Source organism: Mobula hypostoma, chromosome 12 (genome assembly GCF_963921235.1).
Source record: "Mobula hypostoma chromosome 12, sMobHyp1.1, whole genome shotgun sequence".
NCBI classification, from domain to species: domain Eukaryota; kingdom Metazoa; phylum Chordata; class Chondrichthyes; order Myliobatiformes; family Myliobatidae; genus Mobula; species Mobula hypostoma.
This window is the reverse complement of record NC_086108.1, coordinates 4,744,746-4,768,606: the sequence shown is the minus strand read 5'-3', so window position 1 is coordinate 4,768,606 and position 23,861 is coordinate 4,744,746. Positions and strand designations below refer to the sequence as shown.

The 23,861-nt window shown below is 45.3% G+C and overlaps 1 protein-coding gene across 16 annotated transcripts in view; it reads left to right on the top strand.

Moving 5' to 3' along the window:
* The window catches only part of sipa1l3 (signal-induced proliferation-associated 1 like 3), a 415,438-nt gene that overhangs the window by 274,099 nt on the left and 117,478 nt on the right, over positions 1–23,861 (top strand). For 15 of the 16 annotated variants that reach the window (XM_063063512.1, XM_063063522.1, XM_063063516.1 and 12 more), the window contains one exon: positions 21,741–21,989. The exons of the other annotated variant lie outside the window; for it this stretch is intronic. In XM_063063512.1, coding sequence (XP_062919582.1) covers positions 21,741–21,989 — 249 coding nt within the window. The remainder of the gene's footprint in view (positions 1–21,740; positions 21,990–23,861) is intronic. 16 annotated transcript variants of the gene reach the window in all.

The window sequence follows — 23,861 nt, the reverse complement described above, 5'->3', positions numbered from 1 at the left end:
CAAAGCTGCCTTTTCAACTTTTTGTGTGGCACGCTGTAATGGGGCTAGTTTTGTCTTGCCGAAACTGAAGGGGAGGAGAGGAAATGAAGCACAATTGGCAACATTTTTTCAATCGGCACCGCTTCAAAAGCCACCAGCTCCTGTTCAAGTGCATCGAAGTGGCCCATTTATAGCCCCATTTGACAGCACAAACTTGTTCTGAATGGCCGTGGAACGTGTTCCAAATTCAGCAGGTTGAAGCTAAGCTGTTTTGCATTCTAGAAGAAACCACTTTTGACTTTGAAATCAATTGGGATGTTTTTGGATGGAAAATTAGAATCAGAATCAGGTTTAATATTACCAGCCTATGTTGCGAAATTTGTTGTCTTTGTGGCAGCTGTATAATGCAATACATAATAATAGAGGAAAAAACGTGAATTACAGTAAATATATATATTAAATTGTTAAATTAAGTAAGTAGTACAAAAATAGAAATATGAAGTAGTGAGGTAGTGTTCATTCAGAAATTGGATGGCAGAGGGGAAGGAGCTGTTCCTGAAATATTCAGTGTGTGCCTTTAGGCTCCTGATGGTAGCAATGAGAAAAAGACATGTTATTGGTGGTGGAGGTCCATAATGATGGAACTGACTAATTTTACAACTCTCTGCAGCTTACTTCAATCCTAACCAGTAGCCCCCCCCCCCCCCCGAGAGACTGTGTACTGGCAGGTTGAGACTTACACATTTAGCTGTCCTTTTCACAAGACTGGAAGCCAGCCGTGAAAGCTGAGAGCGAGAACAACAAGCACTACCCACTACACTACCACACTAGACACATCACAACAACCAGTTGACACACATTTTGGAAGAATATGCAGTAGGTTAAATGCAAGTCTTTCTATGATCCAACAAACTCCAGTTTCGGCAGCTGCAGTTCTGATGGTCTTCAAATGTAGTCCTACCAATAAGGTAGAACATAGAGAACATAGAGCATAGATCATTACAGTACAGGAACTGGAAGTGGAGCTGGGCTCGATGACCTTTGGCTTGTTAGGGAAAGTGAAGAAATGATAGACAGATATTACAGGGAGGTAGTCACCCCAAGCCTACAGGAGAAAGATAAATGGATGACTGTCAGGAGAGGGAACAGGGAACGTCAGATAGTGGAGAGCACCCCTGTGGCTGTCTCCCTCAACAATTAGTATTCCATTTTGAGTACTTTTGGCAGGGAGGACTTACTTGGGGGAAGCAACAGCAGCCATGCCTCTGGCACTGAGTCTGGCCCTGTGGCTGAGAAGCGTGGGGAACTGTGGCAGCAGCTATAGGGGACTCTATAGTCAGGGGGAAGGATAATCGATTCTGTGGACGCAAAAAGGAAACACGGATGGTAGTTTGTCCCTGAGGTGCAGGGTCTGAGGTGTATGTGGAAGCATCCACAATATCCTGAAAAGGGAGGATAAGCAGCCAGAAGCCATGGTACATATTGGTACCACTGATATAGGAAAGAGAAGAGAGGAGGTCCTGAAAAAAAGAATAAAGGGAGTTAGGAAGGAAGCTGAGAAGCAGGCGCTCAAGGGTAGTAATCTCAGATTGCTGTTTGTACCATGCGAGAGTGAGGAGGAATAGAATGAGGTGGAGGATAAATGCGTGGCTGAAGAATTGGAGCAGGGAGCAGGGAGCAGGGATTCAGATTTCTGGATCATTGGGACCTCTTCTGGGGCAGGTACAAAAGGGACAGAATGCGCTCGAATCCAAGGGGGACCAATATTCTTGTGGGCAGATTTACTGGAGCTGTTGGGAGTGGTTTAAGCTAATATGGCAGGGGGATGGGAATCGGGATGACAGAGCTGAGGATGAGCCAGCAGGTTTACCAGTAGATGATGGGTGTAATATGAATGTAAGGAAGGACAAGCCAATGACTGGGTACAAATGCAGACAGAGAATTAATTTGTACCACAGAGGCAAAATTCAAAAGGGCAAACATTGCAGGACTGAAGGTGCTGTATTTAAATGTGCGCAGCATTCGGGATAAGTTGGACAAACTCCTGGCACAATTAAGAGATTGGTTGGTATCATTTTGTGGGCATCATTGAGTTGTGGTTGAAAGAAGGCCAATAGTTGGGAGCTTAACATCAAAGGATATACCTTGTATCGAAAGGACAGGCAGGAAGGCATAGGTGGTGGTGTGGCTCTGTTGGTAAGAGGTGGAATTACATCTTTAGAAAGAGGTTTCTGGAAAGGGAAATTTTGACTGACAAATCTGTTAGAGTTCTTTGAGAAAGTAACAAGCAGGGTCGATGAAGGAGAGTCAGTGGATGTCATTTACTTGGATTTTCAGAAGACATTTGATAAGGTGCCAGATATGAGGCTACTTAACAACATAAAGTCCTATAGCGTTACAGGAAAGATACTGGCATGGATAGAGTAGGAATAAAAGGAGCCTTTTCTGGTTCACTGCCAGTGACTAGTGGTGTTCCTCAGGGGTCAGTATTGGGACCGCTGCTTTTCACATTGTTTGTCAATGATTTGGATAATGGAATTAATGGTTTTGTGGCAAAGTTTGCAGATGATACGAACATAGGAGGAGGGGTAGTTAGTGCTGAGGAAGCAATGCGATTGCATCAGGACTTAGACATATTAGAAGAATGAGCAAACAAGTATCAGATGGAATAAAGTGTTAGGAAGTGTATGATAATGCATTTTGGTAAAAGCAACAATAATGTGGACTATTATCTAAATGGGGAGTAGGTTCAAACATCAGAGGTGCAGAGGGACTTAGGAGTCCTCATGCAACACTTACAGAAAGTTAATTTACAGGTGAGTCTCTGGTAAAGAAGGCAAATGCAATGCTGGCATTTATTTCATGGGGAATAGAATATAAAAGCAAGGAGATAATGCTGAGCATTTATAAGACACTAGTCAGGCTGCACTTGGAGTATTGTCAACTGTTTTGGACACCATATATCAGAAAGGATGTATAGTCATTGGAGAGAGTCCAGAAGAGGTTCATGAGGATGATTCTGAGAATGAAGGGGTTAACACATGAGGAGCATTTGACAGCTTTGGGCCTGTACTCACTGGAATTTAGAAGAATGTGGGAGGATCTCTTTGAAATCTACTGAATGTCAAAAGGACTAGGCAACACTCACAACACGCTGGAGGAACGTTTCGGGCTGGAACCCTTCGTCAGGACTGAAGAGGGAAGGGGCAGAGGCCCTATAAAGAAGGTGGGGGGGGTGGGAAGGAGAAGGCTGGTAGGTTCCAGGTGAAAAACCAGTAAGGGGAAAGATAAAGGGGAAGGGGAGGGGAAGCAGGGAGGTGATAGGCAGGAAAGGTGAAGAAGGAATAGGGGAAAACACAATGGATAGTAGAAGGAGGCGGAACCATGAGGGGGGTGACAGGCAGCTGGGGGCGGGGGCAGAGTGAAATAGGGATAGGGGAAGGGAGGGGGAGGGAATTACCGGAAGTTGGAGAATTCCGCCTCCTTCTACTACCCATTGTGTTTTCCCCTATTCCTTCTTCACCTTTCCTGCCTATCACCTCCCTGCTTCCCCTCCCCCACCCCTTTATCTTTCCCCTTACTGGTTTTTCACCTGGAACCTACCAGCCTTCTCCTTCCCACCCTCCCCCACCTTCTTTATAGGGCCTCTGCCCCTTCCCCCTACAGTCTTGACGAAGGGTTCCGGCCCGAAATGTTGTCTGATCATTTCCACGGATGCTGCCCGACCTGTTGAGTTCCTCCAGTGTGTTGTTAGTGTTGCTTTGACCCCAGCGTCTGCAGAGTATCTTGTGTGAAAAGGACTAGATAGGGTGGATGTGGAGAGGATGTTTTGTGAGGTGGGAGTATCCAGAACTAGAGGGCACAGCCTCAAAATTGAGGGGGCGAGCCTTTAGAACAGACGTAAGGAAGGTTTTTTTTTTAGCCAGAGAGTAGTGAATCTGTGGAATACTCTGCCACAGAGTGCGGTGGAAGCCAAGTCCGTGTGTATATTTAAGGCAGAAGTTGGTCGTCTCTTCATCAGTTAGGGTTCAAAAGATATGGTGAGAAGGCAGGTCTATGGGGTTGAGTGGAATCTGGCATCAGCCATGATGGAATGGTGGAGCAGACTGGATGGGCTGAGTGGCCTGATTCTGCTCCTATGTCTTAGGGTCATATGGACTGTTCTTGGCAAATTTTTCTGTAGAAGTGGTTTGGCATTGGAGAGTGTCCAGAGGAGGTACACGAGAATGATTCTGAGAATGAAGGGGGTTGGCAGCTTTGGATCTGTACTCACTGCCCACTTCTTCTGGACAGTGTCTTTACAAGATGGGCAACCCCAGCCATTATCAATACTCTTCAGAGACTGTCTGCCTGGTGTCAGTGGTCACATAACCATGTCTTGTGATATGCACCGGCTGCTCGTACGACCATACTGCCCCCATGGCTTCACGTGAGCGTGATCGGGGGTGAGTGGGGCTAAGCAGGTGCTACACCTTAACCTGCAGGTTAGCGGAGGGAGGGAGCACCTTACACCTCCTTTGGTAGAGACGTATCTCCACCCCGCCACCCAGCATGTATAGTATTTCTCCTTAAGGGCCAAGGTAGCAGACAATGAAGTGAAGGGTTAAGTCTTACAGCCAGTAGTAGCATAGAGGGTCTGAGTGGTTGTGTAAAGGGGTGGTTCAATAGCAAAGCAGTTAACACAATTCCAGCCATTGTCTATAAAGAATTTGTACATTCTCTCTGTGACCGTGTGGGTTTCTTCTGGGTGCTCTGGTTTCTACCCACATTGCAAATAATCCCATGGTTAGGGTTGGTGAGTTGTGGGAAAGCTATGTAGGTGCCAGAAGCATGGTGACACTTGCACATCCTTGGACTATTGCTCATTGAAGCAAATGACTCATTTCACTAACACGGGAAATCCTGCAGATACTGGAAATCCAAAGCCACACACACACAATGCTGGAGGAACTGAGCAGGTCATATAGCATTTATGAAAAGAGTAGAGAGTCGACGATTCAGGCCGAGACCCTTCATCAGGACTGAGAAGGAAGGGGGAAGACGCTGGAATAAAAAGGTGGGGAGAGAGGAAGCAGATAGAAAGTGATAGGTAAAGCCAAAAGGGTGGGAAAGGTAAAGGGTTGCAGAGGAAGGAATCTGATCGGAGACGAGAGTGTACCGTAGGAGAAAGGGAAGGAGGAGGGGACCCAGGGGATTTCTCTCAATTGATTGCAGTTGCTTACTGTCCAGTTAGTGCAAAAAGAGATTAGAGGAGTAGATCATTATCTGCTCAGTGGGAGAGAATATTGCTGATAGTACCAACATTTCTTACTCATACAGATTGCCTTGAATCTGTATCAGGATCATCTCAGTAATTAAGGGTCAACCACTCTAGAATGAGAAAGGTGGGTTTCTAGTAGTTTTAAAGTAACAATCGCCAAGTCTATTTATTTTTATTTTGCAGATTTATTTACTGAAATTTTTTTTTATTATTGAGATGCAGCTGATTTAAACCTAGACTAATCATGGGGCAATTAACAATGACCAGTTAACCTACCAATCAGTATGCCTTTGGACTGTGGAAGCAAACTGGAACACCCGGAGGAAATGCACGCATTCATGGGGAGAACATACAAACTCCTTACAGCCAGCGACAGTAGCGTAGGGGGGTGGGGAGGTGGCATAAAGGGGAGGCCCAGTAGCAAATGGTTAGCACAGTGTTTTACAGCACCAGCTCTCCACAGAATCCCATGGTTAGGGTTCATGAGTTGTTGGCGCCAAGAGCATACCAGCACCTGCACATCCGTAGACTATTGGTCATTGAGGTACATGTGACAAATAGAGTTAATCTTTAAATCATAAAATCTTAGTTCTACACTACCATGTGCCTTCTCTAGTTCAAACATCTTTGAACTCGGAGTCTTTGGAGTTGAAAGGAATGTCTTATATTTTGAGATGTTTTTACAATTCCACACACTATATAAAAATAAACTTGGATATAATTTTACTAGGGAATGCTTATCTCTCTTCTTGATCACGTTGAACAAAATGCACATTTGGATTCCAGATGTGAATTCGATAATGAGTGCTTCAGTCTGTTCAGTTTATAGTTGATCTGGTTGATTACATGTCTGCAAATAGTCACACATCAAACAACTTCTCCTCCACGTGACTTGCATTTTATTTATTTGTTTTCTTTGGAAGATATCTGGCTGAACGGCGTCTGGGGGTGTTGAAGTGATTGACTGCAACCAAAGCAGGCCACTGCAACAAGGAGCACTTTCTTCTTGCATAGTGTCCGTCCTTCACTGTGGGCTCAGGATATGAAATGAACTCATTCAGTAGGGTTGAAAACCTCCTCAAATCTGGAGCAGATTCAACCAAGTACCTTCAGATTCAGACTTAGATTCATTTAGTAATCAAGGTTCAAGGTTCAAAGTAAATTTTATATCAAAGTACATACATGTCACCATGTACAACCCTGACATTCATATTCTTGTGGACATCCTCAATGAATCGATAGAAGAGTAACCATAACATAATCAATGAAAGACCACCCATCTAGGGCTTTCAATCAGAGTACAGAAGACAACAAACTGCAGATGCAAGTATAAATAAATAGCAATAAGTATCGTGAACGTGATATGAGGAGCCCTTGAGAGTCCATTGGTTGGGTGAACTTTACAATGATGAGACAAGTGAAGATGAGTGAATTTCTCTCCTTTTGTTCAAAAGTCTGATGATTGAGGGGTAGTAATTGTTCCTGAACATGGTGACGTGAGTCCTGAGGCTCCTGATGGCAGCAGCAAGAAGAGAGCAGGTCTTGGATGGTGCGGGTCCCTGATGATGGATGCTGCTTTCCTGCAACTCTCCATGTAGATATGCTTAATGGTGGGGAGGGCTTTACCTGTGATGTACTGGGCTAAATTGGCTAGTCATTTTAGGATTTTCCATTCAAGGGCATTAGTATTTCCCTACCAGGCTGTGATGCAGCCGGTCAATATACTCTCACTGCACATCTATAGATGTTTGTCAAAGCAGCTGCACTTATGTGTTGGGCCCAGGACAGGTAACACCCAGGAATTTTAAGTTCATCACATGTACATCAAAACAGACAGTGAAATGCAGCAATTGGGTTGTTTAAAGATGTGCCAGGGCAGCCTGCACATGTGCAGCATGTCTACAATGTTTGGCAGAACAGCACAAGTAACAACAACAGAACACCACAGACAGAACATGACAAGCAAGAAAACAACAACTCCCCCAACACATACACACCCAAGGACGTGCTTCTTCCAACCCAAGGACATGCTGCTGGGCCTCCGGCCTCCAAAGGGCTTGCAGACAGCAGGCCTCCAACTTCCCCTGTGAACTCTCAGACCCCGAGCTTTGACCTCTGGACTCCCAATTGACCTTCGGGCTCCAGACTTTGGTATCGACCCCAACCCCGCTGTGGACTTGGCAATGAACTCCAGACTTGAGAACTCATGTAACTGAGGTGTAGCCGGCTCTCATACCTCCTGCTCACATGGACCTGATCTGGGGGTATGGATTGAGGGTATAACTCTCGTCCTGCCTGGAATGGATCCACAAAACCCACATGAGGTTTGAGCCAGAGAGATAGAGTTCTCACAGGAGAGATTGTTCTGGAGGGTGTTGGGGGAGGGAGAAGAGAGTCCTCTACTCTCATAAGGACATTGACCACAGTGGATGGAGAAGAACTGATCATTGACTATAGGAAGAAACCAGAGGTCCACGAGCCAGTCCTCATTACAGGATCGGGGTGGAGAGGGTCAGTAACTTTCAATTCCTTGACATTATTATTTCAGATCTGTCCTGGGACCAGCGCATAAGTGTTATCACAAAGAAGCCACGACAGCACCTCTACTTTCTTAGAAGTTTGCGTAGATTTGGTATGTCATCTAAAGCTCTGACAGACCTCTAAAGATGCACAGTACAGGTATAGAAATAGCACTGCCCAGAAATGGAAAATTCTACAAAAAAGTGGTGGATATAATCAAATCCATCACAGGCAAAGCCCTCCCCCTGCCACCACTGAGCACATCTACATGGAGTGCTGCCACAAGAAAGCAGCATCCATCGTCAAAGATGCCCACCATCTCTTCTCATCAGGAAGGTGGTGGAGGGGCATTAGAACCCACAACACCAGGTCCAGGAACAGCTATTACCCCTCAATCATCATGCTCCTGAACTGATGTGAGCAACTTCATTCTCCTAACTCTGAATTCCATGACCGATTGATTCACTTTCAATGACTCTATAATTTATGTTCTCGGTATTATTTATTTATTTGTACATTTTGTCTTTTGCACACTGGTTTGTCTGTCTTTGTTTATGTGTAGTTTTTCATAAAATTCTACTGTATTTCTGTATTTTCCTGTAAATGCCTAGATGAAAAGCATTGTGTATAGTTTGTGAGCAGTTTTGAGCCCCTTATCTAAGGAAAGGTGCGTTGGCTCTGGAGAGGTTTCCAGAGGATGACTCCAGGAATGAAAAGGTTAACATATGAGGAGCATTTGATGGCTTTGGGCCTGTACTCGTTAGAGTTTAGAAAAATGGAGGGAGGTGGGGGAGAAGAAGTCTCATTGAAACATTGAATATTGAAAGGCCCAGACGGAGTGGATGTGGAGAGGATGGTTCCTATAGTGGGAGGGTTTAGAACCAGAAGAAACAGCCTCACGATAGAGCAGGGGTTCTCAACCTTTTGTAACCCTCCGGTTCTGTCGACGGCGTAAGTCTAGGGAAGACAATCTCTGGCCCCACCAAACGTGTGAGATTGAGGTACAAAACCTCCTGTTTGGGTGAATGCTGTGTGTTGTGTTACCCTGTTACAAATCAATACCACGAAATAACACACAGTATGCCATTAAATGATTTAGCTTTATAATTCTTAATTTGACTAAAGGGTTAGTAAAGTAAAACAAAAAGAAAAGCGCCCATTTTAATGAAACAGTCTAACACGCACAAGTTGGAGCTCACAGTTTCCCTTCCACTGGTCCTCCATCAATTTCCCCGGGCTTCATCGACTCCCAGTCCCACTCGAAGCCCACTTCTTTCTGGTGCCTATGACCTCTCCTTTTAGGCATCTTCTCTCCCCATCTTCCACTGAACAGAAGACCCAGACCACCTTAATGTCAGGCACACAACAAGAAAAAACACTCCGTTCATTGGACAGTGCACATTCCAAAGCCCCCGTTATCTCTAGCCATAACCCAAACACTGCTACTGCAGAAAAACCTTTACATTAGCAGTGAAACCTTTCCCAGGATGTTACACTTTATTATACTGTAGTCCAATATCATTAAGCAAGAGGTCCACAGACCCCAGGTTAGAAATCCTCGGAAAAGAGGAACGTCCCTTCAGAATAGTGATGAGAAGGAATTTTTCTAGCCAGAAGATGGTGAATCTGTGGAATTCATTGCCACAGGCCGAGTCATTGAACATACTTAAGGCAGAGTTTGATAGGTTCTTTGTTAGGCCGGCATGAAGGGATACAGGGAGAAGGCAGGTTCTTTGTTAGTCCGGCATGAAGGGATACAGGGAGAAGGCAGGAGAGTGGGGCTGAGGGGTATACTAAATCAGCTGACTTGATAGGCCGAATGGCCCAATTCTGATCTGATATCTTATGGTCTTACAAAATGAATCTCAGGGTAGGATATGATAACATATACACACTTTAATAATGCATTTATTTTGACTCTGACTTCGAGTGGATCGGGTGGAGAGAGGGAGAAAAAGAGCGAGGCAGAAAGTCCTCTCATGGGGAGGGGAGTGATCACAGTGGGTGAGGAGCAAGTAGATGTGAGTGCATTTCGGGTGGTGATGAGAAAGCGTACAGGTGTGAGATAATCAGCTAGTTGAGTGGTGTCTCAGTAACAGCCAAAAAATTGATTGTGGACTTCAGAAAGGGTAAAATGAGGGAACACACATCAGTCTTCAACAAGGGATCAGTAGTGGAAAGGAGGAGCAATTTCAAGTTCCTCGATGTCAACATCTCTGAGGATCAATCCTGAGCCCAACATATCGACTCAGTTACTAAGTAGGCACAACAGCTGTGAGATTTCATTACGAGTTTGAGATTTGGTACGTCACCAAAGATACTTGTGAATTTCCACAAATGTACCGCGGAGAGCATTCTAACTGTCTGCATCACAGTCTGGTATGGTGGCGGGGGTGAGGGGGCACTACACAGGATCAAAAGAAGCTACGGAAAGTTGTGAATTCAGTCAGTGCCGTCTTGGGCACTAGCCTTCCCAGCACTCAGGACATCTTCAAGGAACAATGCCATCAGATTTCTGAATGGACATTGAACCCATGAACACTATCTCACTGCTTTTTTTAAAGCACTAATTATTTAATTTGTGTTTTCTTTATATAGTTACTGTAATTCACAGTTTGTATTATTTTGTATTGCAATATACTGCTGCTGCAGAACAACAAATAGCACAACATATGCAGGTGATGTTAGACCTGATTTGGTTCTGATTTGGGGTGAAGAGAGAGAGGGAGAGAGTACTTTCATGGAGAGTAAACACAAATACTCTGCAGATGCTGGGGTCAAAGCAACACTCACAACACGCTGGAGGAATTCAGCAGGTCGGGCAGCATCCGTGGAAACGATCAGTCAATGTTTCGGGCCGGAACCCTTCGTCAGGACTGAAGAAGGAGGGGGCAGAGGCCCTGTCAGTCAACAGGGCCTCTGCCCCTTCCCTCTTCAGTCCGGACGAAGGGTTACGGCCCGAAACGTTGACTGATCGTTTCCACTGATGCTGCCCGACCTGCTGAATTCCTCCAGCGTGTTGTGAGTGTTACTTTCATGGAGGGAATTGACCTGAGACAGTATTCTCATATGGGGGCGGGGGGGGAGAGAATCGACCTGAGGCATGAGGGAAAGAGGGTGTGAAGAGAGAGGGAGTTCCAGTGAATCTATTGAAAGGAGTGACTTGAATATAATTTCTTAAATCATCTTGACTTCTTTTAAGAAGAATGTTCTTGATCTACAGCCTGAGTGAATGAGTACAGCTAAATCAGGGGATGATGATACAACTTTAATGTAGAGTTTTCCATGCACATCATCATAACCACGCCTGGTTTGTGGTTTCAATGTGACTACTCTTAAACATGTTTGGGCAGAGTACTATTTTTACGAAATACTTGGTAAGAGTTGTAATCTTGTGCATGATAGGGCCAAGGCTGAATATCCCTAAGTTGCCATTCCACTCAACAAAGCTGTTCAACAGTGTCGTTGTGTTGTACTGACAACGTGGTGTTATTTCACGTTCTTCTGTACTAAGAGGCTACGAGACTGTGAACGGGAGTTCCAGGTAACCTGATGCAGAGGAGTGTTGTGAAAAAGTGTTCAGTGAATATTTTGGCAATGAGTTCTGTCGGCCTACAGCCACAGATAATATCCAGTTTGCTGAGGGTGCCAGATTAAGTGGTTCAGTATGCAGCTTTTTTTCCAACGAATATATTCATTGTTTTGGTATAGAACAGAGGGATAGGTAATATGCATGTGTCTTTAAAATGTTGTTGTGAACTATGGAGAGATGCTTTCATCTAATTTCATTTGGTTCAGGCATGGAGTTTGGGGCTGTTTGTTACCCGGGAGGCATGGTAGTCTCATGCCAGGGATCGGAAGATTAGGGTTTAATTCCCTAGTCTCTACCTATGAAGGTCATGAAGGGCACAAGTTTAACTGGGCATCAGTGAAAGTCGTGGCACAAGTGACCACGCGGCATTCAAGAGAATGTGTGGTTTTCCAAAGTTCAAAAATGTTCAAAGTAAATTTTATTATCAGAGTGCATATATGTCACCACATACAACCCTGAGATTCATTTTCCTGTGGGCAACAGGATCAATAAAAGATCAACCAGGGTGCAGAAGACAACAAGGTGTGCAAATGTAAATTTAAATAAATAGCAATAAATAATGAAAACATGAACTAACAAGATAGAGTCCTTAAAGGGAGATCATTGGTTGTGGGAACATCTCAGTGGATGGGCAAGTGAGTGTAGTTATCCCCTTTTATTCAAGAGCCTGATGCTTGAGAGGTAGTAACTGTTCCTGAGCCTGGTGGTGTGAGTCCTGAGGCTCTTGTACCTTCTACCTGATGGCAACAGCGAGAAGAGAGCATGACCTTGGTGGTGAGGATCTCTGATGATGGATGCTGCTGTCCTATGACAGTGTTTCATGTGGATATGCTCAATGGTTGGGAGGGCTTTACCCGTGATGTACTGGGCTGAATCCACTACCTTTTGTAGGCATTTCCATTCCAAGGCATTTGTCTACTCTGTCATTTCATCATGGCTGATCCTTTTTCCCTCCCAGACCCAAACTCCTGCCTTCTCCACATATCCATTCATGCCCTGACTGATCAAGAATCTATCAACCTCTACCTTAAATATACCCAATGACTTGGCCTCCACAGCCAACTATAGCAATGAATTCCACAGATTCACCACCCTCTGGCTAAAGAAACTTCTCCTCATTTCTGTTCTAAATGGACATCCCTCTATTCTGAGGTGGTGGCCTCCGGTCTTAGACTCTCCCACTGTAGGAAACATCCTCTCCACATCCACTCTATCAAAGCCTTTCAACACTTGATAGATTTCAATGAGATCGCCTCCTCATTCTTCTGAATTTAAATGAATACACAGAAATGGCTTAACCTAATTCTGTTTGATTGTGGCATGGAGTTTGGGGCTGTTTGATACCAGCATGGCATGATAGCATTGTAGTTAGCGTTACCCTTTACTCTGTCAGCAATTGGAAGATTGGAGTTCAATTCCGGCTGCTATAAAGAGTTTGTATGTTCTGCTTGAGGTTGTGTCTGTTTCCTCAAGGTGCTCCCATATTCCAAAAGACATTTGAATTACAGTTAGTAAGTTGGGGGCATGGGCATGGTGTTTTGGTGCTAGAAGCTGCCTCCAGAACATCCTCTGACTGTCTTGGTTGTTGACAGAATACAAAGACGTCCCTTTAGAACACAGATGAGGATAAATTTCTTTAGCCAGAGGGTGTTGAATTTGTGGAATTCGTTGTCACAGACGAGTGTGGAGGCCAAGACGTTTGCTATATTTAAAGCAGAGGTTGATAGGTTCTTGCTTAGTAAGTGTGTCAAAGATTATAGGGAAAAGGCAGGAGAATGGGGTTGAAAGGGAAAGTGAATCAGCCATGGTGGAATGACACCTCCAAGAGGACTGCACCTTGTGGTTTGGAGGCTCGTGTGCCTCAATGACCCGGACAGCTATGTCGGCTGGAATCAGGGTTTTGTGCTTTGGCTCTTGTTAAAGTCACTCATATGAAACAGGTCAAAGGGTAGAGGCCAGACTAAGAGTGGTCACCGGTCCTTCAGGTTCAGGAGTTCAGCTCAGGTTTAACAACCCTGACTGGTCAAACAGAACTGTTACGGAAACAGCAATGAAGGATCCTTCCGCATCTGAATACAATGGTGTTCCTGAGTCTCCACCCGAAACTTGTATGACTGACAGTAGTGAAAACTGAGAGGTAGTAACTGGTATGATGAAGGATGCCATGAACACTGCCAGAAACGGAGGACCTTCATTGCTGCCCTAAACGCCAGCGGCGTAGCGGGCAAAGGAAGATGGAACAGCATACCTTACATGATGGACCAAACGGCCAAACTCTGCTTCTATGCCTCATTGTCTTAGGGACACAAACAACACATCTCACTGGATGTTTTTAAACGCAAACAACAGGAATTCTGCAGATGCTGGAAATTCAAGCAGCATACATCAAAGTTGCTGGTGAACGCAGCAGGCCAGGCAGCATCTATAGGAAGAGGCGCAGTCGACGTTTCAGGCCGAGACCCTTCGTCAGGAAGGGTCTCGGCCTGAAACGTCGACTGCGCCTCTTCCTATAGATGCTGCCTGGCCTGCTGCGTTCACCAGCAACTTTGATGTATGTCACTGGATGTTTTGATGTTCTTGTGACAAATAAAGCTAATCTTTAATATTTATATCACTCGAAGTGGCAGGCTTGACTGAAGGAATGGAGTGGTTCGTGTTTGATTATATTTGGCTCTGTCTCAAACTGCTGGGGAAAAAAAGGGTTTTACTGTCCATAAAACTACATTGTACCAGCCTAAAAGCATAGAAAACCCCGTATCAACATCCCTCAGTTCCTGCCAGAGAACAATGTTGTGCTGACCTTTTATTTATTTATACATTTGTTTGTTTGTTTGTTTATTTATTGAGCTACAGCATGGAATAGGCCATTCCAGCCCTTCAAGTCGTGCTGCCCAGCACCCACACCACCCCCTCGCGGTTTAACCCGAGCCTAATCACGGGACAATTGACAATGACCAATTAGCCTATGAACCGGTACATCTTTGGACTGTGGGAGGAAACCAAAGTACCCGGAGGAAACCCACAAGTGGTCACGGGGAGAACATAAAAACTCCTTACAGGCAGTAGTGGCAGGAATTCAACCCGGGTAGCAAGAACTGCAAAGCCTTGTGCCAACCACAAAAATCAGTTTAACCTTTCCCTCCTATATAGCCCTCCATTTTTATTTGTTCCACGTGCCTACCTGCGATTCTCTTTAATGCCTCAAATACAGGGGTTCCCAACCTTCTTTATGCCATGGACCAATACCATTGAGCAAGAGGTCCATGGACTGCAGGTTGGGAACCCTTGCCCGAGTGTATCTGCCCCCACCACCACCCCTGGCAGCTCGTTCCATACAGCTGCCACTCTCTGTGTTTAAAATAAAACTAACTCGGGCACCCCTCGACCCACCCATATGTTCTTCCAAACTCCTTAAAATTATGTCCCCTTGTATTAGTCACTGCTGCCCTGGGAAAAACTGGCTGTCCATTTCATCTGTTCCTCTCAGAATTTTGTACACCTCCGGCCCTTCAAGCCTCCCTGCCCGGCACCCCCCGATTTATCTCCGGCCTAATCTCTGGACTATTTACAATGACCAATTAACCTACCAACCGGTACGTCTTTGGACTGTGGGAGGAAACATGAGCACCCAGAGGAAACCCACGCGGTCAGGGAGAGAACACACAAACCCTTTACAGGCAGAGACAGTGGGGTGATGTGGCAGACACGTCTTCCTTCACTCCAAAAAGAAAAGCCCAACTCTCTCAACCCATCCTCAGAAGACGTGCTCCCTAATGCAGGCAGCATCCCGGTGAATCTTAGATACAGGAGGTTCTTCAGATGCTGGAAACCTAGAGCGAGCACACAGTGCATGTCAGGCAGTATCTGTGGGTGGGAATAAAAAAGTTTATGTTCGAGGCTGAGATCCCTCATCAGGACTGGAAAGGAAGGGGGAAGAAGCACCTTCCTCCCCTCCCCACACCTTCTTGTTCTGATCCTTCATCTCTTCCATCAATCAACTTCCTAGTTCCCTACTTCCCCTTTCCCGATTTCACCTATCACCTACCACCTTGTACTTCTCCTTCCCCTCCCCCACGCCTGTTTGTTTTTACCACACTAGGGGTAGGGTTCCTCTTGTCCTCATCTACCACCTCACAATTCTCCGCATCCAGCACATAATCCTCCGTCATTTCTGCCATCTCCAACGGGACCCCACCGCAAGCAAACCTTCCCCCCTCCCCCAACATTTTCCACAGGGATCACTCCCTACTCAACTCCCTTATCCACTCGTCCCTCCCAACTGGTCTCCCTCCTCGTACTTATCCTTGCAAGTGAAACAAGTGCCACACTGCCCCTTCCAGGTGAGGTGACACTTCACCTGTGAGTCTGTTGGGGTCACCTACTGCATCTGATGCTCTCAGTGTGGCCTCCTGTATATCAGTGAGACCCAGCGTAGAATGGGAGACAGCTTCATCGAGCAGCTTCCCTCCATCCGCCACCAAACGCAGGATTTCCCAGTGGACACCCATTTCAATTCTACTTCCCATTCCTATTCCAACATGTCAGTTCATCGTCTCCTCTACTGCCACGATGAGGCCACACTCAGGTTGGAGGAGCAACACCTCATATTGCATCTCAGTAACCTCCAACCTGATGGCATGAAGATCGATTTCTCAAACTTCTGGTAATGCCCCCCCCCCCCACCCCATCCTCTCCTTCACCATTCCCATATTCCCATTATTGTTTTCCTCTCACACATTCTCTTCTTACCTTTCCATCTTACCTTTCTGGTGCTCCTCCTCCTTCCCCTTCTTCCATGGTCTTCAGTCCTCTCCTATCAGATGGTCCCTTCTCCAGCCCTGTACCTCTTTCACCAATCCACTTCCCAGCTCCTTACTTCACCCTGTCCCCCTCACCTTGTACTTCTTCCTCTCCTCTCTCCACCTTCTTGTTCTGGCTGCTTCCCCCTTGTCACAAAAAACTGTGGATCAATTGTTTAAGAAAAATAACCAGATGGCTTGAGTCGCAAAAATAAATTGCGGTGCTTTTATTTACCTCAAAACAAGACAAAAACTGGGAAAAAAATACTCAATTATCGAATTAAAGATGGTATCCTCCGCCATCAGCACACCTGTGCGGGTTGCTGCTACCTCGATATGAGACAGCTCAATGCAGCAGCTCTGGTTCAGACCCAGTCACTGTTACTGCTGGGGATGAGCGTTTTACCGAGTGCACCATGTGCCATCCGTAGTTAGCGATGGGCCTTCGTCACACCCCTTCTGTTCCAGTCCTAATGAAGGGTCTCAGCCCAAAATCAATTGTTTATTCTCATCCATAGATGCTGAGCTCCTCCAGCACTTTGTGTCTGTTCTCCTGGTGAATCTCCTCTGCACCCTCTCCTATAATGAGGCAACCAGAAAAATCAGCGATTTTAAAGCTGCATAACTGTAAAAGAGGCAAGCCCCATTCTGACCTATAGCTGGGTGCAAATCTGTTGATAGAGAGGATGGGGTGAGGAAAGGGCAGAAATAGAGATCAGCAAGTGGATGGGACATTGGCATGAACTCCTTCCTGTGCTCTGTTGCATATAGGTGTTCATGGGAATGGGTTGGAGTTCATTATGTGCCCTCTGTTTCACTGCCCTCTAAAATAAATGTGTGGTGAAACATGTAACCAAGAACAAAGACAACTGCAGCCAATAAATTTATTGTTCAATTAATAACTGCTTAATAGGAGCCAATTATTTTTAATCTAAGCTGTTTCATTCTTCTGCTCACCTTGGGAGTTGATATTGCGTGAACACAAGAGATTCGGCAGATGCTGGAAGTCCAGAGCAACACACATACAAAATGCTGGTAGAACTCAGCAAATCAGGCAGCATCTATGGAAAGGAATAGATAGTCAACATTTCGGGCTTCATCCATTAGGATAAAGGGTCTCCACTTGAAACATCGACTGTTTATTCCTTTCTGTGGATGTAGTCTGACCTGCTGAGTTCCTCCAGAATGATGTTGTGTTTCTTTCCGAAACCCTGGACCTCACTGGCAGGGCTAACCGGTCCATCCCAATTGCACTGGAGCAGGTGACAGTGAGACACCAGCTTAAACTGCTGTTGTCTGAAGAGTCGATGTATTCTGCTGGTGCTCTTTCATGGGGTGATCTGGTGTTCCTTGGTGCTGTTTCACTGGGGGACGGTAATCCGACGTCCCTTGGTGCACTTTCATGAGGAGCGGGTCATCCAGTGTTCCTTGGTGCTGTTTCGGGGGCGGGGGAGGAGGGATGGGTGCTCCAGTGTTCCTTGGTTCTGTTTCAGTGCTGAATGAACTGCAGTGTATTCACAATCCAAGGTATTACTCCATTCAGATAACCTAGATGAGTTATAGTGGAAGATGGTGCACACGTGGTGCAATCACTCGATTTGGCCCTTCAACGCTGCTCCGCCGTTCCATCATGACTGATTTATTCTTCCTTTCAAACCCATTCTCCTGCCTTCACACATCAAAGTTGCTGGTGAACGCAGCAGGCCAGGCAGCATCTCTAGGAAGAGGTACAGTCGACGTTTCAGGCTGAGACCCTTCGGGCTCGGCCTGAAATGTCGACTGTACCTCTTCCTAGAGTCCTGGCGAAGGGTCTCGGCCTGAAACGTCGACTGTACCTCTTCCTAGAGTCCTGACGAAGGGTCTCGGCCTGAAACGTCGACTGTACCTCTTCCTATAGATGCTGCCTGGCCTGCTGCGTTCACCAGCAACTTTGATGTGTGTTGCTTGAATTTCCAGCATCTGCAGAATTCCTGTTGTTTGCATTCTCCTGCCTTCTCCCCTTTGCCTTTGATGCCCTGGCTCATCAAGAACGTATCAATCTCCACTTTAAATATATCCAGTTGCTTGTCTTCTATTGCCATCCATGGCAATGAATTCCACCTTCTGGCTTAAGAAATTTCTCTTCATCTCTGCTGTAAAGCAGGGGTTCCCAACATTTTTTATGCCATGGACCAGTACAATTAAACAAGGGAGTCTGTGGATCCCAGGTTGGGAACCCCCGCTCTGTTCTTGGTAAACCATCACTTTTCTGAGGGACGGTGCTTAGAACCAGAATCAGTTTTTAACAACACGGTGAATCATTGAGTGCGTATCTTCAGGCTCCTGTACTTTCTTCCTGGTGGTAATAATGAGAAGAGGGCATGTCTTGGGTGATGTAGGTCTTTAATGATGGACATGGCTTTTGAGGCACTGCTCTGTGAAGATGTTCTGGATACTAAGGAGGCAAGTGCCCATGATGGAGCCGACTAATTTTACAACTCTCTGCAGCTTGCTTTGATTGTGTGCAGTAACCCCCCTCCCCCCTCCATACCAGATGGTGATGCAGCCAGTCAGAGTGCTCTCCATATGTAGAAATTTTCCAGTCTTTTTGGTGATATTCCACAATGTTCCACCTGGCTAACAACGGACGGTGCAATCCGGGGCATATTACGATCAAGGAACATGTTTGCAGACTGGATCTTGAACTTTTTACTGTTGGACTTCGGCCACATTCCACTGTGATACAACACTGGGCGGCACGGGAGGTCGTTCCTGCCTGTGGCCATCGAACATGCAGCTCCTCCCGTGGAGGATCAGACACCCTGAGTCAATAGACTGGTCCTGGACTTATTTTCCATCTGGCATAATTTGCATTTTGGTGTTTGATTGTTGGGGTTTTTTGTATTGCTATATTTATGCTCTATTCTTGGTAGGTGTGGCTGTAACGAAACCCAATTTCCCTCGGGATTAATAAAGTATATCTATCTATCTATCTATCTAATCCTTGCCTATTGGGAAAATAAGAACATTTTGTTATGAAGCTCTTCAGCCATACTTGAAAATTTTACCATCACTGAAGTAAATTTTACAAGTGATTTAATCTGTCAGGACAAAGTGTTTCCTTTCACAACTGCGATGTGCCAAGAACCTTCTTGCCCTTCTGCATGCTTGAAACGTCATATGCTTTGGATTCAGAATGTACTTAATTCACTTCTGGCCAAGCCTGATAAATGGCTTCCTTGTTGGCTGCCTGTCTATTTTAGATTATGCACACACCATCCACAGACAGCCAAACCATTTAACTTGGATTCCAACCAAGTTCTGAGAGCTAACTTGGTGTCCTTGGATTTGACTGTCTTTCCAGAATATTAGACAATGTCTTCTCCCAAAGTAACCAGTTCACAAGTGCCTGCAAAAGCTCCCATAATTGTGTTAGCTCAGCAAGTAGTGAGAGTGGTTTGGAGTTGTGTTTGTAGAATTTTATTTTCATGCTTACTTGGAGGGGTTATTCCATTGATCTTGGGGGCTCTGAAACTCTTGTTAGGCATCATTCTTTGTGCAGGAATAAGTGGGTAGACGTAGGAGCAGAATTAGGCCATTCAGCCCTTCGAATCTGCTCTACAATTCGATATTGGCTGAATTATTATCCCTCTCAACCCCATTGTGCTGCCTTCTCCCCGTAATCTTTGACATCCTCACTAATCAAGGATCTATCAACCCCTGATTTACATATACCCAAACATTTGGCCTCTACAGCCGCCTGTGGCAATGAATATATTAATTAAATAGGACACTAGGCTCTGCTCAAACTACCAACACAAGCAGGGCTCATTTGAGAATAGAGCTTCACACTGGTTCTATCCTGTTTGTGCACACCCCCCCCCCCCCGGATAGTAACTGAGGACTTAAGACCATAAGACATAGGAGCAGAGGTCGGCCATTCAGCCCATCGAGTCTGCTCTGCCATTCCATCAAGGCTGATTTGTTGTCCCTCTCAACCCCATTCTCCTAACTTCTCGCTGTACCATTTCACATCCTTGCTAATCAAGAACCTATTAACCTCTACTCTGAATATACCCAATGACTTGATCTCCACGGGCAGCTAGCAATTAATTCCACAGACTTGTCAACCTCTGGCTAAAGACATCCCTCCTCATCTCTGTTCTAAATGCATGTTCCTCTATTCTGAACCTGTGCCTTCTGGTACTAGACTCCCCAGAAACCTTTTGTAAGCAGGTTAGTAATCCTTTACTGAGGAGACTCCCCTAAATCCTATTGTAAGTGGAATTATAGAGAAACACAATATAGGAACAGACCCTTTGGTTCACCTGCTCACCCAACCGTTACCTGTCAATACTAATCCCAGCTCTCGAAGTGTGTAATGTATAACTTAATTCCCATAAGACCACAAGACAGAGAAGCAGAATTAGGCCATTCAGTCCATCAAGTCTGCTTTGGCTGATTTATTTTCCTTCTCAGCCCAATTCTCCTGCCTTCTCCCCATAACTTTTCTTATCTTTACTGATCAAGAACCTATCAACCTCCACTCTAGGCTTTTCAATTTGTAACTAAGAATATCTTGGGATATAAGGATCATTGATCAGAGAGTTGGGAATAGGGAATTAACTCTCGATGCTCTGCGCAAAGATCCTTACAGAGAAATATAAAGGTGACAGCAACAAAAGAAATGCTTTCTATGAGAGAATGTAGGGTTCTGGTGTCAAAACGATCGTAGCGTTTACTGAAAGTCACAGTAATTGAAATAAGCAGCATAAAGTTGTGAACTCAGTCAGCTTCATCATGGGCACCGGTCTCCCCAGCATCCACGACGTCTGCAAAAGGCGATGCCTCGAAAAGGCAACTTCCATTATTGAGGACCCCATCACTCAGGACCTGCCCCCGTCTCATTGCTACAATCAGAGAAGAGGTACAGGAGCCTGAAGGCACACACTCAACAATTCAGGAACAGCTGATTTCTGAATGGACACTGAACCACTTCACTACATTTTTTTCCACTTTTTTACTCTACTTATTATACTTTTTTTTCAACATAGGCCAGAGATATTGAGCCTGATTCTGATTCTGATTCCTCGGCACTCTGGTTTTTCTGACTCTGAAGTAGTCCTGATGAAGGGTCTCATCCTGAAGTGTCTATCCCCCACCAGTTTCTCACGTCTCCCAACTTCTCCACCTACCAGCTTCTCCTCACTTGGTCTTAGCTTTACCTGCCAGCTGTACTTCTCCCCTCTCCCCCTACCTTCTTATTCTGCCTTCTTCACCTTTCATTCCTAATCCTGATGAAGGGTCTTGGCCCAAAATGTCAACTGTTTATTCCTCTCCATAGATCCTTCCTGACTGGCTGAGTTCCCCCAGAACTTTGAGTCTTTGCTGCTCTGGATTTCAAGCAGAAATCTGCAGAATCTTTTTGATTATGAAGTATTCACCAGCTCCAGGAAGCAAAATGCTCTTTTGATGATCTCCAGGGAAATGCGCTGATGCAGCATTATAAATAACTTGAGTTTTCAGCCTTTCTTGTAGTAAGTGCTTGATTTATGAGCTATCATTTCAGCAGTTGTCCTAATTCTGTTTCCTTGCCTGCATTTCCTCCTAGGGGTTGCTCCGAATTGTATGAAATGCACACAATAGACAGTAAAGCAGAGACTGAAAGCATGCCTGCTGGTTTGAGACCGCCATACAGGACCAACAGCCTGCAGTGGAGTGCTCCTATGATCCACAATGCATTACAGTCCCAGCGATGGCCAGGGAATGTCCACACTCAGGCAGCAAGCCGGAATCAAACCTCTAGACAACCGGGAGCCCCAGCGACCTACAGCGAGTCTCAAGCAAAGAGCAGCAAGCGGTAAGGTCTTGCTTACAAAGCTATAGGTAGCAAGGAGAAAAAGAGAGTTGTATAAAACTATGGAGAGCTATGACTTATTAGCTGTGAATAAAAATGTTTGGTTCAAAGTTCAAAGTAAATTTTATTATCTGAGTATCTGCCACCATATACAATGCTGAGATTCATTTTGCTGCAGGCATACTCAATAAATCTATAGAATAATAATTATGAAACATCAGACTAACTTGGACATTCAACCAGAGTACAGCAGACAACAAACTGCGCAAATACAAAAAGAAAGAAATAATAATAAATAAGCAAAAAATATCAAGAACATGAGACGAAGAGTAATTGAAAGTTCAGAATAAACTTTATTATTAGAGTACACTTAACACCAGCAATCCAACAAATACAAACTGGAGACTTTTGCAATCCATTTTATGCATACAATGGAAATTTAAATTCTAAAAAAAGACAGCTGTAAAAACAATTTCGTTAAGTATGCAAAGGCCGATACAAGTTTCAGTGAAACTATTTAATTATTGCGCAAACGCAAGAAGTATTTTAGCTTAAAACGTTAAGCCAGGGCTTCGTTTGCATTGACTTCCTATGGTGTTGCAGAGTTTCAGGTCTTCTTGTGCAATACCAGTGGGTGCAGTACTGAGTACTGAGTGCTGGAAGTGGGTGCAGGCCCTGAGCATGAGTTCTTCTCTGCTCTCTGCTCTGTTGACAGGTGACCGTGCCGTAGTCCCCAGGTAAGACCAACCTTACAATGTCACCTCTCGCAGAATCTGTACCAGCAGTGATAGGGGACTCTATAGTTAGGGGGTCAGATGGGCGATTCTGTGGACACAGGAAAGAAGCACAGATGGTAGTTTGCCTCCCAGGTGCCAGGGTCCAGGATGTTTCTGATCTCGTCCACGATATCCTGAAGTGGGAAGGAGAACAGCCAGAGGTCATGGTACATATTGGTACCAATGACATAGGCAAGAAAAGGGAGGAGGTCCTGAAAGCAGACTACAGGGAGTTAGGAAGGAAGTTGAGAAGCAGGACCACAAAGGTAGTCATCTCGGGATTACTGCCTGTGCCATGTGACAGTGAGTATAGGAATAGAGTGAGGTGGAGGATAAATGCGTGGCTGACAGATTGGAGCAGGGGGCAGGGATTCAGATTTCTGTATCATTGGGACCTCCTCTGGGGCAGGAGCGACCTGTACAAAAAGGACGGGTTGCACTTGAATCCCGGGGTCCAATATTCTGGCGGGAAGGTTTGCTAAGGCTACTGGGGAGAGTTTAAACTAGGATTGCTGACTGGTGGGAACCAAACTGAAGAGACAGAGGAAGAGGCAACTGGCTCACAAGTAGAGAAAGCTTGGAGACAGTGCGAGAGGGAGGATAGGCAGGTGATAGAGAAAGGACGTGCTCAGGCCGATGGTTTGAGATGTGTCTATTTTAATGCAAGGAGTATTATGAACAAAGCGGATGGAATCAGTACTTGGAGTTATGACGTTGTGGCCATTACAGAGACTTGGATGGCTAAGGAGCAGGAATGGTTACTTCGAGTGCCAGTCTTTAAATGTTTCAGAAAGGACAGGGAGGGAGGCAAAAGAGGTGGGGGTGTGGCATTGTTGATCAGAGATAGTGTCATGGCTGCAGAAAAGGAGGAAGTCATGGAGGAATTGTCTTACTGAGTCTCTGTGGGTGGAAGTTAGGAACAGGAAGGGGTCAATAACTCTACTGGGTGTTTTATGGACCACCCAATAGTAGCAGGGACATCGAAGAGCAGATAGGGAGACAGATTCTAGAAAGGTGTGTGATAATAACAGATGTCGTGGTGGGAGATTTTAATTTCCCAAATATCGATTGGCATGTCCCTAGAGTGAGGGGTTTAGAT